The sequence below is a fragment of the Zosterops lateralis genome (genome assembly GCF_965231275.1).
Source record: "Zosterops lateralis genome assembly, chromosome: 3".
Lineage (NCBI taxonomy): Eukaryota > Metazoa > Chordata > Aves > Passeriformes > Zosteropidae > Zosterops > Zosterops lateralis.
The window spans coordinates 61,080,721-61,098,813 of NC_139764.1; the positions used below are offsets into that span (position 1 = coordinate 61,080,721).

Here is an 18,093-nt window from a genome sequence, read left to right on the forward strand (position 1 = left end):
CAGGGAGGATGGAGCTGCCCAGCCAGCCCCAGCCCCACGGGGCTCCCCTCCAAACCCAGCGCAGACCCCCATACCTGGGGGGGGCGAGGGCAGCATGCAGCCCCAGCTCCAGGAGTGGGGATGGGGTGCCAGGAGGCAATTCATGGCTCTCCCTGCCTGACTGCCCCCAAGCTCTCAGAAAGGTCCCGCTGCCTCTGGCAGGATGCTGCAGCCTGGATGAATTCGGGAAAGGCAAGAAGACAAGGCAAGGCTGGGCCCAGCAAAACCAGCAGCCAGAACCGGGAGCAGGGACACGCTGTCCTCCTGAGAGGATTCTTCCTGCAGTCCAAGCCGGCAGCTCTGGAAGATCAGAGAGGAATGGCAGCACAGGGCTTCTGACTTGCATTCAGGCTTTGCTGCAATCTTTGCTATTTCCAGAGAACAGAAGGCAGATAGTAAAAGGAAGGGCGAGGACTTGCCTGCCACACTGTAATGTACACAAGAAACAAGGAGGGGCCCGGTGTGCTGCACCTGACCCTTCTGCTGGCCCATGTCCACAGCAAGATGAATGCTGTGGGGCTCCCTCTGTGCTGCTCTCTCAGCCAGAAGAGACTCACAGGAAGCCTGGACATGCATCCACGTGTTCCTCCCGGCATATCCTACCTACCACCTGCCAAGGATGCATTCATGAGAAGTGCAGTGGTTGGGGACACTACAGATAAGACAGAGGCAGAAAGCATGTAGAAACCAAACACAGACAGTCTAAGTACATGCACATAATGTACATGGCATGAAGGACTGCAGGAGAAAGGGGAAGATCAGGATGATGCTGGATTTTCCCTGATAGCATTTTGAAACATAGCATCACTTGATGTCAGATACTTAATCTCTGAGACTGAACACTCACATTGAAACTTTTAAAATTAGCTTTCCTACTGTGTTTTTCTGACCATGACCATTGTTTTTTCTGACCAATGGTATTTTCCCCATTGTCACATCACCTTCTGCTGACCAAAGTTAAAGCAGTGTGTGGACAAATAGATAACGGCAGCGTTAGCAGGACACAATATTAAACCATCAGAAATACAGTGACAACATGACAGACAAAAAACTTGACAAATTTTCTTTATTTATTACCTACATGCAACTGCCAGTATGACACAATCCTGCCTGAAGAAACCCTGCCAACTACTGAGTTCAGTGCTTTCTGCTACCAGGAGATACCACTTCAATTAGTCCAGGGTAACTATAATTATAACTGCATATCACACCCACATAGGCAAACTACCTGAACTTTTTGTGACCCTTCCCTGGAGAAAGACAAGAAGTGTGAATTATTTGGTTTAGCTGGAAAAAGTAGACAAGTTTTCAGATATTTTACCCTTACTCATCTCTGAAACAGTACGCATGGTAGGAAACAGTTAAGAGCAACAATCTCACACTAACTAGACAGGCATCAGTAAGACCTCAGAGGGGTGGGAATAAAAATAAAGTAGGTCAGAGAGATGTAGAGAGAGAGATTTTGCTGAATGGGAGAAAATTACCAATACAGACAACTTTCTCCCCTGCAGCTTCCTACCTGGGAGGTAGGACACCTCCCTCTCCCCCTGTGAGAATCAGTATTTTCCAGGTCCTCCTAATTGCATGGCCTGCTAAGTTTGCAGATTGAAAAATACTACCCAGGAAAATGTTATAACCTGAAATACTGTATTCACATGAGATACATAATATGCTCTAGTTCTTGGTTGTCAGGACTGTGAACCTGTTTGTTTAGTAGGGTCCTGAACACAAGGTACAATAGAGAAAAGTGAACTAAATATGCACACATAGTTGAAAACCCCAAGACAAGAAAAAGAGAAGTTCAAAAGACAAGCTGAGTTTAGATTAAACAAAATACCATGCTTTTTTGTCAATAAATGTTAATAAATCCTAAATAAGTTGAACAATTAGACACTTTTCTTTCATACCTATGTGCAAGAATATGAGTTGTATGGTCTGTTTAGCTACAGGCTAAAAGAAGCAGTCATAGTTTGTGAATTTATTGGTCTCCTGAAAACAAAATCTGTCATTTTGTGTTTGGATACTTTTTTCTTCTACCTCCTAGTGCCCCTTTTTTTTTTTCCTATCCTAGCAGCAAAGGGTTGAGAACACTGTCCATACATTATGCCTAACTACCAGACAAGTTTGGGCAATTCAAAACCACATCCTAATTATTTGAATGGTGTGAATTCTTAACTAGTCTATGTTTTTAATTGTGCATATAAAGATTTAAAATTGTAAATTAAAAATTTCAAACCTTGAGAAGAAAAAATTGCAATGAATCCACTAAACCTGACAGGTACTGTTAAGTCCACATACTGCACACATGGTGAGGCCGAGGTTACAAATCTGTAACATGAACAGTTTGCAGCAGAGTGACTGGAAAGCCTGGCAAAGCAACACATCATGATATACTGTCTCTCAGTTCCCCTTATCTTCTCTCCTTTCTCCTCCAGGAAGCCAAACATTTTCAGACCTGATCTGAAGGCAGGTAGCTCTAGTATAGCCACAAAGGCACCCAGAGCACATGCAGGCATGATGGAAGCCTCAGGAACCACATTTCTTTCAGTCAGAACTAGATGAAGAGCTCCACAGGCTTTAAACAACTGCCTTTGGCTACTTTTTGAACGTGAACATTTGCTTAGTGGTGAAATGACTCATGGTTCTGCCTCCCAAATATTCCTGCACTGCATGTACACTGGAGATGGGATTGCACAGCCACGAGAAGTGACTAGATGTTAATGTAAATTTGATCACACCACATTTTTAGGCAAAGTGCAGAGTGGGTGGACTGAACCTCTCTGTGGCTTTGAGAAACTTGTAAGATAAGAATTATGTAAAAATAGTAAAATAATAAGCAGTGAGAAGAAGAATGCCAAGTGAGAACAGGAAAGAAAATACAGGCTTACTGAAAACAGACAGGTCTAGAATGGGAATTTTTCTGCCCTTAATGATATATTTGTATCTCAGTTTCCTAGCAGACTCTTCGCAGTTCATTCAGCAGTGTTACAGGAAATCTTACAAAAAAAGAGTTACCTAAGAGTAATTTGGAAAGCAACTATTGAAGGAGTATGATAAAGAGGTCAATCAGTTTATCACCCAAAAGACCTTGACGCATGACAGGAGAATTACACCTCTGCAACTGTGTAAATAGCTCTGTAAGTAGATAGAACAGGTCAAGGAGCGTCAGGAGTCTCCTGGGCTGCCCACACAGAGGACGGGCTGTGTCACCACTGCAGGACGATACCATCACTCCCGATGCTACAGCCCAGCCTGCCCAGCCCAAATCAGTGCCAGGTGTGGCAGCACTGGCAGTGACAGCTGAGCCCACCATGCAGGTCCTGAGCCACCAGTCAGCCTCATATCTGCTAGTGCTAGCAGGAATGCTGAAGCAAATAAGGGGACAAAGGACTGACCACCTTCCACACCTGGCAAACAAACTCAGTCGCCTGAGAGGATAGAGGCAATGGCATACTTGGTGCAAAAGTCCATTTTACTCAACTATTTCTGTCATACCAAGGATTTAGGCTGTACATAAGTAGGGAAATCTTTCCCCTGATTAGCTCCTTGGCTTCTAAAAATCACAGATTTCCCAGAGTAACAGAATTCACTGAACTGCTCTGTTCTTTCAAGAGCTCCACACCAGTTCTATGTCAATGAACCCCACACTAACATGATGTGCTAATAAAGCAGTTCTTCCCTTCTTGTACTTTGTAATTAATTTCACTGAACATCCTAATTAATGCTATTTTAAGGCTGAACAAATAAATAGTCATTACACCTTCTGCATACCATTCATGAAGCCACAAGTTTCAAGCATCTTTTCTTAGTTACTTCACTTTTTCCAGCTGACTAATACTGTGATATTTTGAACTCTCCTATGTCTCTGATCACACCGGTTGGCCTTCTTGCTGGCTTTTCTTCTCCTACTACATCCTTTTTGAGATGCAGTAAGTAAAACCAAACACGAATTTGAAACTATGAAGAAAACAATAACCTGTGCTGGTGACAGAAAAGAGAGTTTTCTTAAACCTGTATGATACTAGTCATTTTTCCACATCACACACTGACCATTTTTCCATGCTGCTCAGTACATCACTGCTGCTTCAGGACATTCCAGTCCCATATCTCTATTATAGATACGTTAGAAGCAATAAAATTATAGTCTAGTCAAGCACCAAGACAAAGGAGTGAAAACCTACAGGTAGCTTAAAAGAATATGAAACACAATAAATTCAGGGGAGAACAGTTATCCCTCAGGGTAACCTAATCAGGGTATGGATAAGAAATTACCAAACAAGACTTCCTGGGGTGGTTTCCTTATCAGTGAATGAGACCTGATACCAACTACAGTGACAGAGATGAACTACTGTAAGTATCACTTAAGTGGTTTTAAACACAGAGATCTCAAGGATATGAAAGACCTACTTGGGACGTTAGAGGGGGAGGATAAATCAATTTATCTGAACAATTTTTTCCATTTGTACTTTCTCCCCTGACATTTTAATAACTTCCAACAATTCTGCTATGTGCAAAGTTGTGCACAGGATGATGTAATTGTGATTTAAAGCATATTTCTCATGCTTTAAAGAAGGCTTTTCTCATGACTCTCGAAGTGATGAACTGAACATCATTCACATTAAAATTACTAGCTTTAAATAAAAAAGTATTTCTTTTAGCTCCTGTCAAGCGTGGGTGAACCCCACCATCACAGGGGCCAGATTCCTGGTTTGGGACACCTTCCACCCACTCTGACATTTCAGCTGCAGCAGCCTCTGAGAAAGACATCCCAGCCCCATTCCCTCCTTTAGCCAGCCGGAGCACTTAGGGAGCACATAAAAAGAGGTTTTGGTCATCTGATCAGACCTGTCTCCCTAAAGAAAACCAGCAAGTTAGACAGAAACATTCCCTACTCAGATCTGGACAGTGTACTGCTACCATGCTGAAAGAGGAATAAAAAATCTCTACACTTTCTCACCAACTCAGGTATCTGTTTTTCTTTTCTGCTTCCCACTTCCCCCAGAGTCTCCTGACAAGCCCTCACCTTTACTTCTGCATATTTTTACTCTACTGAATCATATCAGCTGGCTTCCTCCTTCGCTACTGCTGAAGTCACTTGAAACAAAAGGGCAGCTGTCATCCATCACGACCACACTTATGCTCCTTCATTAGTGAGACTTCTCCTGACATAGGAAAATAGCAATTCCCTGATCAGTACAAATCCAGACATATGATTTTGAAATATCTATGCCCTAAGTAACTTTTCTCCATTCTCAATAAAAATTGATTGTCCACTAATTATTTTCCAAGCAATTTTTTCAAAGGAATAAATAGATCACCAGAAAATACAGAGCCTCAACGAAAAATGACAATCAGTTCAAAGAACTGATTAAAAAAAGGTAGTGACTCCCTCTGCTATTAGGTATTTTTAGGCACATTTCAATCAAAATTTAACTACTGATATTCACACAATATTCACATCCTGCAGCTTCTACATGAAAACCTGCAAATAGTTAAAGAAACTTAAATTTCCTTTTTAGTGACTTCACCCCCAAGAAGTGGCATTAGCTCCTTTGTGGTCTGACAGCATTACTTGTGAATCCTGTTCAGGAACATGTCAGTGTCAAAACACATCTTTCACGAAAGTTTCACCATAAAATTTCTGACTATCCACTACATCAGGTACTCAAGGACAATACAGAGTGAGGAAAATCAGCCTGTCAACAAAGCAGGGCTGAGGGAAGGAATACTTAGGCATCAGAAGAGAAAATATGGACATTTTAGGAAACTGTTAACACTACACATGCTGGTTTTCTTCATTTATTTTACTGCTTGAACACAGTTCAAGCCTGGCTGCCTGGGAAGGCTATGCCATGTAAGTCAACCAGGCCAATGTCTCTCCTCAAATCAATCACTGCACTGTCCTGTCTACTGACTGGTGTTTACAAGGTCACAGGTTGAAAAGAGAGATGAAAATCACAAAGATTCTAAAGATACAGGACACATGCCCTGTTTTCATGTCTGGAGATGACTGCTGACTGTCATCACTTCATCACGCAGATCCTCAGAAGCCATGGAAAAGAGCAACTCAGTTTATACATCCTGATCCCAAACGTGATTCAACAAGTTGCAACAGAGACATCACAACAGACTGAGACGGTATTAGGAAATGTCAGTAGAGAAAGCTGGGCAAGAGGGCGTTACACAATCAAAAAGATCTGGCTTAACTTTGTATTATTATTTAAATGCATGTGAAGAGAGTGCTGCTTTTCAGAGCATTTATATTAACTTTCAACGGTGTTTTTCAAGCACAATATGGGAACTTGGTGAAGAAGACAAATTAAAAGCCTGCCTTGAGGATACCAGGCATGAGTCACAAAGACACCCTAAAAATTACTTCCTCATGCCTCTGCTTGGAGACCAAAAGATCGGCAACATGATTTCAAATGCACTATATTGTGCTCCTTACATACATGGCTTATGAATATTCCTGTCTTAGAGAAGAATGTCTAAAACTAAAATGAGAATATTCTGCCTGTTCCCTGAGGGCAGAAATTCCAAGAGAGCAACAGTGAGTCACTGGGAAGAGGAGAGAGCTGATACACGTGGGTGCTGCAGAGGACTGCTCCGGAGGCACTCAGGGTACAGGTTCTGGAAGCCTGGGTAGGGGAAGAGGCAAAGGATCCAATCTGCTTGGTTGACAGCCCTCTCAGGAAATATGGAAGAGAAAGTCCTGTCATAGTCCAACTCTTTATCCCAGCACAGGATAAACCACCAAGACAGCCTCTGAAGAGCTGCATGTGCCCTGCAGGTACTCAAGACTAACTTCACGGTGCACCCGTGCACAGCAAGCACAAGACTCAGCAGGCAGCTGGCACAGCCTAGGAAAGCTAGACTACCCCAGGCATGATGAGCCAGTGGATCCTGGAAGTGAGGAACTTGCTAACCACAAAGACATATATCCCTTCATTATCCCTGGCAGAAATATGACAATTCTTTTTACTAATTCTCCTGACTCACTTCCTTTTTGCCTCCTGCACACGCACACCTGTCACAGTCTCACCATGGACTATGGGACCAGTCACTCCACAGCCTTCCTCTCGTCCTCTGGGACCACTTTTCAGAGATATTACGTGCATCTGAGTTGAAATATAATTAAGAACGTAAGTGCTCACTCTTTCTGAAAATTCAGGCCTTGGGAAAACAGACGGCCCTTGGAAACACACCTGGGTCTTTCAGCAGTGAGATCAGTTTTAGCTAACCAAACACCAGCCTGTCATTCTCTAGTCTGACCTTTCCAGAACACATCACAAGATGTCACTGCCTTAAATCTTAATTTCAGTAATTGCTATAGTGGAATATAACTTTGTAAAATAGTAAATCTTGGTATTTTTCCCCCCATGACAGAAACACCACTTTTTAATTTTCTGCCTCAGTAATTTATGCCATTGTTAAAAAGGTAGCCCTGATTTCTAATTTCCACTTGTTTTTCTCCATGTCCAGGCCTTCTGAGCCTGCCAAAGCTGTTTTCTATGATATTTTAATTACACAATTCATTTAGGATAAGGCTCTTGGGTTTTTTCTCCCGCAAGAAGCATTGTCTCAAGGGGGAGACAACTCCCTCTAGTCTCTCAACATTTTCCTTCTTCCCTGAGCTGTGCTAAGCAGAAGTCACAGTAAACTAAGTCAGAAAACCTGAATTAAGAGCAAAAACATTCCCTGTTCCAGCATCCTGGGTCATGGAGGTCCAGAGAAGGCTAACAAGGGAGAAGCAAAGCCATGCACAGCTTACATGTAAAGAATGCTGAATAACTTCAGCCTGGAAACGATGGAAAAGGGATATTTTACAGAGAGAAAAGAACAAACAAAAACCCAACCAGCCAGCCAGAAAACAACAAAGATATGCACAAGAAAAATCATAGGAGTCTTGGAGATGGTGAGTAGGGACTGACTGTTCAGTTTCTTATACAAGAACCCATGGCTGCTCAACAAAGCCAGCAGAAGCAAGATTGCTTTTCAAGAAAATGGTAGCAAACCTGTGCATTCTTTACCAAAAGATACTGCAGAAACCTCCACAGGCCCAGTGAGAGGCAGGATAAGCATATGACACAGCACTCTAAATGCACGAACAACTCAGAAGAGGACAGGAGTGTGGACGCTTTTACAAAATTCATTGTGTTCATAATCTTCCCCAGACACCCAGGTGTTGCCTTTGTGGGAGAACATACACTAAATGAGCTCTGGTCTGAAATGGCATGGGCTTTCCTACTGCCCCTCTAGCACTTCTTCACCCTGGAATCACACACACCACCAGGCTTGAACACAGTGGTTCAGCAGTAGTCACACAGTCACACTGTAACTGCTTTTACTCACTTATATAAAACTTTCAAGTACCTGTACTATTTTTTTTTTTCCTCCAAAATGATGTTTTCCAAGTTTATGGTCAGGTAAATAGGCACATCAAGTACTCCAAGTAATTTTTCACAGTTAACAGGCCATTCATCCTGGAAAGCTTTGTTCTACAATCTACCTTTAAACAGGTAATCTACCTGTACCCAAGTTACTACTCAATGCACGTAACTCAGCATTGGTAACTTCTGATGGGCACTTTCCCCCCTCACCGATAAAGTGCTAAATCAGACAGAAAGCTACTGACCCCTTCAGAGCTACACACCTTTGGTCATCCTACCAGAGTGTCCTACCATTTAAATTTTTAACTTGAGACATTCTAGAATATAAAGTCAAGGGCCTCACAAAATACTAGTACACAACATCAGCAATGTAATGCTTACAAATGCCTTGATTGACTAGTTGAAAATTAAGGAAGGAATATCAAAATCTTGTATCAACTTTTTTAAAGCTTACTGAAAAAAACCACATCAGTTATCACAAATTCATCAATAAACTCTCAGGACTCCAATGTGAAAAATAGCTTTGTCAACTAAAAAAAATTAATTGTGTTTATTAAGCGACTGTTTACCTCCATTTCTGAGTGAAGAAAATCATACCACAGTATATAAATAGATCAATTCTCCTTTCATCTTCCTTGCTGACAGAAGCACCATAAAATGACTGAAAATTCAACTGCTAGTATCACATACTGAGTTATAATTATTTTTAGTTTCTCTTTTGTTCTTAACAGAGTTAAGAAATCTTTTAATTTTTATGTTCCTGGACAGTTTTCATGTTCTGTCCTTTACTTTCCCATTCAATTCCTTTGCTTCCTACTTGAAACATACATTAGATTACCGACTATCAACAGGTGAGTTTACAAGTTGGTTTTATATATCCATATGGCTTCATTTCCTTCTAACAGCAGACTTAGAAACAGCTCAGTCATCTGCCTCAAGATTTGGTTGCCATGTGTGCCACTGGGATTAGCACATTTGCTTTGAGCATGGTGCTAATAATGCCAAGGTTGTGTTGATGGGCAATACCTATCTATTACATACAAAACATCAGGTTTCAACTATTTGCATCTTTGACACAGTTTAAAACAAACAAAAGCTAAGATGAGAAATTGAAGAGGATGACACACATGGGGAGATTGCCCAGCATTAAGACACTTCAAAACAAATTTTCAGAACTTAAAATGCTAACATTACTGGTACTTACTGCTCAGATGGAATTCTCCTGCCTATGGACAAGGCATCCCTTCTCTGTGCAACTGTTTCTAGCAAACATCTGTTAACAGCACAGCTTGAATATAACCTGGTGGCCTTAACACTCATCCATTGGGATTCAAGACCATTTGTTCTCATTCCAAAACAAGTCCTCTGAAAACAGCTGCCTTTCAGTCATTTGTCCACTTTATTCTTTCCACATGGTTTCTATAACTGGCACTAATAAACCAGGTTTCTGAAGCTTCCCAACCAGGCACTGCCCGATTCAGTACCTTCAGTTTACCCTCGTATACAAGTTATTCCAATCCCCTAGTATTCTACACAGGCAATTATAACCAAATTGACTTCTTCCTATGCTGCTTCAGTTCTGTTTGAGATCTTCATTCTGAAAGAAACATATTATTTCCATTTTCACCCCTCCTTATATCCACAGTCATTTTTGGCCTGAAGCACAAACACTAAGGCAAGGTCTCAGAACCTGAGACAATTTAGATCCTGTTCCTACTGCTGTATTAAGTAACTTAACACAATACTGAGTAGCCCACTTTGTAAACCACTTGGATTACTTAAGAGTAGGAAGTATTTTGCTACATTAATAGGGCTGACCAAATCAAGCCCCCAGAGACGAGGGCTGATTACCATTAGCTAGCTACGAGCAAAAATTTATATGGATTTTCTCTCTCTCTTTTTTTTTTTTTTTTTTTTAATTCTTTCCTCTTTGTTTTATGTGTAACACCTTAATTAGGTCCTCAACTGCACCTTACTGTTCTGTACCAGGTAATACAAAAGACAAAACCAGGACTCAAAAGCAGAAGGAAGTTTCTATTTTTAACTCAGTATGTTTCGAAAAGTCCCCTTCAGATTAAGCCTACTAAGCAGATGACGAAACTATTATGTAATGTGTGTTCAGTAAGTGTCCCACCATTTTCTTACATTTAAATTCTTTATAAATTTTCACTGCATCTTTGAAACAAAGTACCTCTGGTATCATGAGAGCTGCCTCTGGTGTTTCTGTGCCAGTCAGGGCCAATTTCACCACGTAACGAGTAACGAAAATTGCGATGCCCTCTCTGCTTTACTTACTAAAATTTGTTCTTGGTCAGTTACCCAGAACATTCAGAGGTTTGATAACTGCACACATGGTGCACTGCTCCTGTATCACCTCCTGCTCAAGGGATAGCAGGGACAACAAGTAAAAAAAGACTTTCTGCCCCTAGGGAGATACTCTGGCACCTCTGCTCAACATGTGATATACTATGTCATTAAATGGACACATACCACTTTCCTTCTCAGGGTGTTTAGGACTCCTGCTTGTTTTGATGTAAATCAGAGCTACAATAAGAGGGGGTTATGTTACTCTCACCTCCCACTCCTGGAGAAATTGAACACCATGCAGTGAATGGGAAAAGATGGCTCTATGATTATACAGCAGAATGATAAGCTAGTCAAGCGGATTTTATTTTCTTGACAAAAGTAACTCTGTGATATGGGACAAGCCACCTAAACCAAACTTTTATTTATAACATATTCTTTAACAGAGACCAATTCCTCACATATGTTGCCCACTTAGATTTTCAAGCAAAATCAGTGGAATCTAGGAATATTATGCACATCTGACAGAAAGACACATTATATCATACTGGAATAAATATAATTATGAAATTCAGTATTGTTTTTGACCACTGTTACACCACTTGTTTTCAGAAGCCCTCACTTTTACCTACTTCAGTGTCTTCAGTGGCACAGCGCAAATGTTTTCATCCAGTTCAGCAACTCCTGACAGAAATTCTGGTTTCCTAATCTCATAAGAATCAAGTCAACATCTTTCAATAAAAACAGGGTTTCCAGAGAGAACCAAGCAGCCAAGCTGCAAAAGCAAGTCAGCTGGGCTACCCCAAGAAGAGGAGAGCATCCTGGGCACCAAGTACAGCACCCAGAGCACCTCAGTGACCACTGTATTGTGCCAGACAGACATATCCTTGAAGTCTGAAACCTGTTTTCTGCAGCAACAAGAGCAGAAAGAGTAAAACAAAGTTAAAAAGCAGATTACCACATAAGCCAAAAGATGTGGCAAAAACATAGAAAGGAGTGTTATTTTCATTGATCTTCAGGAAAAAAAGCAGCAAGCAGTATTAGCATCTCTGTTGTTTCGAGGCAAGAGAACAAGGGCTGTATCTGCAAGGCAATGTCTCAGAGGATGAGATTTGGAGACTGAATGTTGCAAATTATTATGGAACTTGCACTGAAGAACAGTGCAAGTGCTAAGAGGAAAGGAAGCTATGAGGCTACACTGGAGAAACTTTCTGGAAGTAGGACCTATTCAGCCACTTAGCAGTGCCTCAAGAAAAATGGTCATTCCTGCGTACCTTCAGGTTATTTGTAAGGATGCCACCACAGTGCAAGCCGATATGCCGTAGTGAACAGTCTTGGCTGGGACAGGGATGCTGGAGGATCCCTTCCTAGAGGATGCCCCAGTCGCTCCTCCTCCTCCTCGGCTCGGCGGCGCCCCCCGGTGGCTGCCGGCACTAACACAACCGCACCGGGATGCGGGAGAGGAGCCGCACCGCCGCGCTTCCACCTTCCCCAAATAATCCCAGGCTTTTAACCACCCTTCTTTGGGTGTTACAAAGTTTGGCAGGGATAACCACCTCCATCTGAACCGCCTTCAGAAGCTGTGCTAGTCCTTCCACCGGAGAAGAGGAATTTACTGAGTCAACAAAATCCTCCTGACAGCACCGGTGCCTGCAGGAATCTATTAAAAAGCACAGCATTCAAAGTGGGAGTCAGGATGTCACTGCATTTACAAATTCAAAAAGGCAAACACATTCACAAGCCTCTAATGAAGGAACGTGGTGTGCAAGGAACAAATTGTAATGAGATGTTATGTTCCTTCCCCCATCTTTTAGAACAATAAATAAAGCAGGATTTATGGTCCTGTAAAATATGAAAGGGAGATTATTCAGAGGACAGTGGTCTTCATTCTGTTAGACTGGCAGACACAACTCCTCTGGACTCAAATCATCTAATGACAGAATCTCCATTAAGCCACTGCAGCTGACACATCTTCCAGCAGAGAATTGCTGAATATACACCTGGCAGAACTCAGCTTAGTAAGACAGGTAAGTTTGTCCTCTGCCACGACATATGCAGGTAAAAAACTACTTAAACAAGTCCAGCTCTTTCAGACTGCTGTGGGTGTACAGACAGCTCTCAAAAACTACTCAGGATGTTGGCAAAGGTGGCAGCTTTCTGGAGAACAGCAGTAACAAACTAAGCAGGTAACCCTGCGAGCTATAGGTGCAGCGGGTGAAGGCAGTATAAGCCATGTAGTCCAGTGCCATGGCAACTAACAATTCTACTGAAAACACTTCATTTTCAAAGTTGCTTTTGGAGCTATTGCACTTGTTTCACAATCATCTCTTTTCTGCCTCTATTTGAACTTTCACTTCTGCAATTTGATGCTCCTGTTGGGTAAAAGCCTTTTGGAACAAGCAAAAGAAGGCATTTAACAAGGAAGTTATCTCTCTCGATTTTGCCAGTTGGGCCTTGCTCAGCTCAACAGAAGCATTAAATTATTTCTTAACAGAAATTCTGTACTTCTGCAGAACCCAGAAACTTTGCACACCTACATGATGATCAGTAGCATTTCAAGTCACCCTGTAATGATGCCAGTTCAATGAAACTGGGGAACACTTACGAAACAGATGTAAGTAAAACCTGAGTTTGTACTGACTGTTGGATCACAAGTCAAAGGCATCTTTACATTCTCCTTCGCTAGCACTGCCACGTTCTTAGTGACAAGGAGCAATCCCACTGCCCCTCCATCTCACCACCCCAAGTGCCAACTGCAGAATTTTTAAATTTAACTCCTGAAAAACTTGAGAAACAAAACCCAGCTACCTCACAAACCCTTAAATTCCTCTAAATGGTACAAACCAACATGGGCTTCTAGCAGAAGCACTTTACTGGGAATGCAGCAGGAGTTTGCATTTTGGTGTTTAGGTTTTTTTATATTAGCATACTACCAAAGCAGTAAGAATTTACAGGTTTGTTCATTAACAGTTCTCCAGTTTGCCTTTCACAGATTTTATTTCCAGAATGGTGTGATCAGAACTTCAGAGAGAAGAAAGTTTTCTTTTAGTTCTCAAATTATTGATCTCATCACATTCAAATCTGCCAAAAGTTGCAGCCTGATCGCTGTAAACCCTTGAGCTTGCCAGGAAGGATTACTCCAGGACTTATCTTCTTTATGGCAAGGCTATACTGCCTCATAAAAGGCACTCTTCAGCTGTGGGCTGGTCTGCACAAATACTCAACACATAACAAAGTTTCACAGCAGATTTCTTTTTTTTTTTACCCTGAAGAGGACTCCTCCTTAGGAGTCAGTCATCCATGCACACACTGTGTGAGCAGCCAAGAAGTCTGCTTTGAGAATAGCTACAGTTTTCTGTTCCATTCCTTCTCTTTGGAGATTCCTTACAAGATTCCTTACAAGACAGAACCAGAGTTCTCCAAATCTAGAAATTAATTTCAACAAAATACCAAGATAAAATCTGGAATGAGAAGTATTTCATAAGTCATATCTAAAATCAATTAAGAATATCTAACAAATTAAAATCCAGACCTGCAAACAGATGTGTATATGACTCATCTCATATTATTAATGTACAACTATTTTTTTCTGAAGTACTTGCAAAAAAAAAAAATCTAAAAAGGAATTTATAATTAATTGAGTTAGACAGCTGGGGGCATGAGAGGGAAACAAGCCACCACACAAACCCTTTGACATCTTGTTTAAAAATATATAGTTAATTTACTTACTTCTTGCACTTCAACAAACATGAATATGAATCAAGACTGAAGCCTTAAATAGTATACATCAAATTATGAAAGAAATAGCCCCATCAAAAACATTGAACCCCATAAAACACTGAAGACTAATCTTAAAAATAACAAAAATAAAATGCAATAATAAACAAATTCCTGCCTATAACAACACTGAGTTTATAACTGAGAAACAATATATAGGTATTTTTGTGCGAATGCAAGGTTTACATTAATAGCAGATATTTTGAACCATATAATTCCATTTGCTTTTATAGGAAGGATATCCAAAGTTAATTTCCTTTTAAGAAAGGCCTACAGAAAATGAGAAAAATACATTAGCAAGCTATCAAAACAATCAGATTTTAAAATACTACAGCATTAACATTAACTCACCAGTACTGTAATATCTTTTAAGTTCTGTGCGTCTGATGTCCTTCAGTTGATTGTACTTTTTCTTTTTCTTTTCCTTGTCTGGAGCAGTTTCCTTTTCCCCAGAAAATTTACAGTTGTCTTCAGAGGAACTGATTTGCTCCAAAATAACTTTACTTTCATCATCTTTCTCAGAAGGTGTTTTGGAATCAGGAGATCCAGGGGAATTGGCAGAGACAGTCTCGGTGGTTTGTTTGACTTGCCTTTTCTTTTTCAAACTGTGCATAAAGAAAAGAAACCCACATTAAGATTTAGCCAACCTCTAGAAACATGTTCATTCACCTTCAAAATTGATCTTTTTAAAAATTCATTTAATATCAGAATTCCTTACAACCCTTTAAATATCACACACTTGGCAGCAGTAACTTGGGAACTAAGATGATCCTACCTGATACTCTTTCTTCCATTATATAATAATCTCAAGGATACCTTCTCAAGAATAACAAAAAAGATAGTATGGTTTTTACTGTTTACAGAGGAGAAGGAACAGGGGAAAACAAACAAACAAACCATTGAAAAGCTGTTTTTTTAAAAAGGGCCATACATCTAAATGTAAAAAAAAAAATACTGAATTCATGTTTTCAAGATGAAGCCTGGTATAAAACAAAACCTCAGATCACAATGTACTATAACACAACAGCTAACAACAATTCCACAGTCCACTGCTCCTGCTTTATAAAACCATCTGTTCTCACACAAACTTGGTACTTTTTTCCTTTTTGTCCAAGGCTATCTCCTAGAAGACATTCAGGCTACTCCACAGCTGTTCTGGCACAACCCACACTAGCTGTTATTTCAAATGTCACCCAGGAGCTCCTTCTGCAACATTATCAACGTGGCCACAAACTGCTTGTGCCAGAACATTTTCCAGCTGCCTAGATTTCTTCTCAGTGAAATCTTAATGAGCTGCCTATAAATCTTCCAACTTATCACTATAGCAACAAGAGTATTTTCTTTTTAGAAGACTCCTTAAAGCACAGTTCAAATGAGAAAGATGCTTCAGGAATGCTAACACAGAATTTTCTGCTAAATCACTATCTACAGCACTGAGTTTGCTTAGTAAGAGCAAAGACCTGACTATGGATTGAGGGTCACTGTCACTAAAATAGTTCCCAGTTAATCACTGACTCATACCATACAAAATGAAAAACTAATCTATCTAATGGTCCATCTCTTCAGTACATTAGCTTCTTGGTTACAAGACACCTAGGGGAGTGAGTAGTACATTTATCTTGTTGATGCCAAAAAAATTGTTTTGTGCACAGGAAGAATTATGCATAGAAAATACAGACAACCAGTGAGTCACCACAAATGAGAAAAGGTTACATGGGCTCACAGCAGTAGCTTACGTAAGTGAAAACTTAATACATTAAGTTATTAATATAATGCAGGAATTTCCAAGGTTCTGTCTTCCACCTTTTATGTTTATATGCTTCTCATGTATTCTTTTAGACTACAACATAAAAAAAAATACACAGAGCAACTGTACATTTTAGAAAGATGTTTCAGGCTACACACCTCTTTTTAAAAATTAAATATTAAAACCAGTTCCAAGTTTGGAATGTTTCGACTGAGAAAGGTCAGTTTCTCAGACTGCATGTGACCAACACTTTCCAGTGTAACACTTCAAAATACAGTCTTACAAAGTGTGTCTATCACACACGTAGGTATAAATATTTCTTGAATGCTTCCCAAAATAAGAAGATTCACATCCTGCAGCCAACCTGGAGAGGATGCTGTGGTTCCCCATTCATTCAAACTCACAGAACTGTAAGAAAACCAGTACTAGTAGTTCATGCTCTGCCAAGAAAGAGACAGTTACTGTATATGAAATTTATGCATTCAGTCCTGACTACATATGAAAACACCATACAGGGATTTATAAAAGTGACTACATTTATATAACACATGAAGGGTTTAAACTGACTACATGTTAAACTAGACTAATGAAAATTTGCATATGCAAAGGAGGCTTATTTTTAACTAATAAGCCACAGCCCTTATGAAAGGCTTCCTGTAGCAATCATAAAACATTACAAACACTTTGTAACGCACGATGTGTATACTTAGCTCTGGTGTAAATCTTGGCAAGGCAGCCCTCTACGCTAAAATGGCATAATTCCTACCATGGGTATACCCAATTCCAGACTTCTAAATTTGTCACATTCCTGACTTTTGACTCTAGTGACTCAATGACCTTCCTGTCTGTGTGTGTGCATATCCCAGGATACTCAAATCACCTGCTTCAGTAGATGAGAACTAGCAAACGTCCACTGGCACCCCATTTCTACTCACACTGCATCAGAGACTTCTGTCTTCTGATTAACAGTCTACTTGTTTTGATCACAAACTCTGTTAAGTAAGCTTTCTGTACGATGAATGAAGTATCTCAAAACAACAAAAGCGGCACTAATGGAAACACAGAACCCTTTTTGGCAGGGGGAAAAAATAATAAAGAGAAAAACCTCTCTAGAGGTCAACAGTCCTGGTGACAATACTAACAGCTTTGGTCAGTACTTTCCTTAAAACATTCTCATTTGAACTGGAGTTTTCAAAGATGCCCCTGGCAACTTTCAGAATAAAGAGCTGAAACAGAACTGGTCCATTAGTGATAGAAAAAAAGGAAAGCAGAGAGTCTGAACTCACTCGCTGCAATCAACTGACTGGTTCTTGTCCTCAGTGTTCAACCTTGCTGCATTCCCACTACTGCAGCACGCTGGGGCTCACTACACAACGTACAGCATCCCCAGCACACAGCTGCTGCTGCTGCTGTGAATGGACAGTGCCACTGGCATCTTTCAGGTTAAAGTGATCAAGAATCTGGGCACTCCATAAATTCTATTCCATCCACATGGCAGGTATCAGATTTTCAGACAGTGCTAAGATTTACTCCTTCCTCCTGCCCACTGCTCTGTTTAAAGGCCATGACCATCCAACTCCAAAAGTGGTAACCTTGGCACTAAGAAAAAAGACTAAATTAAAACCAAGTATCCATGACATTTCAGAGAGGACTCAAAGTAACTTCAACTCTGTCTAGGGTTATGATCTTTGCTTCTAAGATGCTTCTTCCAGAGGTTTCTAAAGCCTAGTAAAAATTACCCAAACCTCTGCAATTCACCACTCCTGAAAAGCCCTGCCTGTAACATCCCAAGGAACCAAAACAAGGCTTCAACAGCATTTAAAGCCATGACAGCAG

The 18,093-nt window shown here is 40.6% G+C and overlaps 1 protein-coding gene across 9 annotated transcripts in view; it reads right to left on the bottom strand.

The window, feature by feature from the left end:
- The window catches only part of NCOA7 (nuclear receptor coactivator 7), a 76,573-nt gene that overhangs the window by 22,549 nt on the left and 35,931 nt on the right, over window positions 1-18,093 (bottom strand). For 6 of the 9 annotated variants that reach the window (XM_083857155.1, XM_083857153.1, XM_083857157.1 and 3 more), the window contains one exon: window positions 14,862-15,115. In XM_083857155.1, coding sequence (XP_083713281.1) covers window positions 14,862-15,115 — 254 coding nt within the window. Of the gene's footprint in view, window positions 1-14,861; window positions 15,116-15,285; window positions 15,627-18,093 lie in introns of those variants that run through there. The other 3 variants (XM_083857159.1, XM_083857152.1, XM_083857150.1) reach the window with 3 other exon arrangements.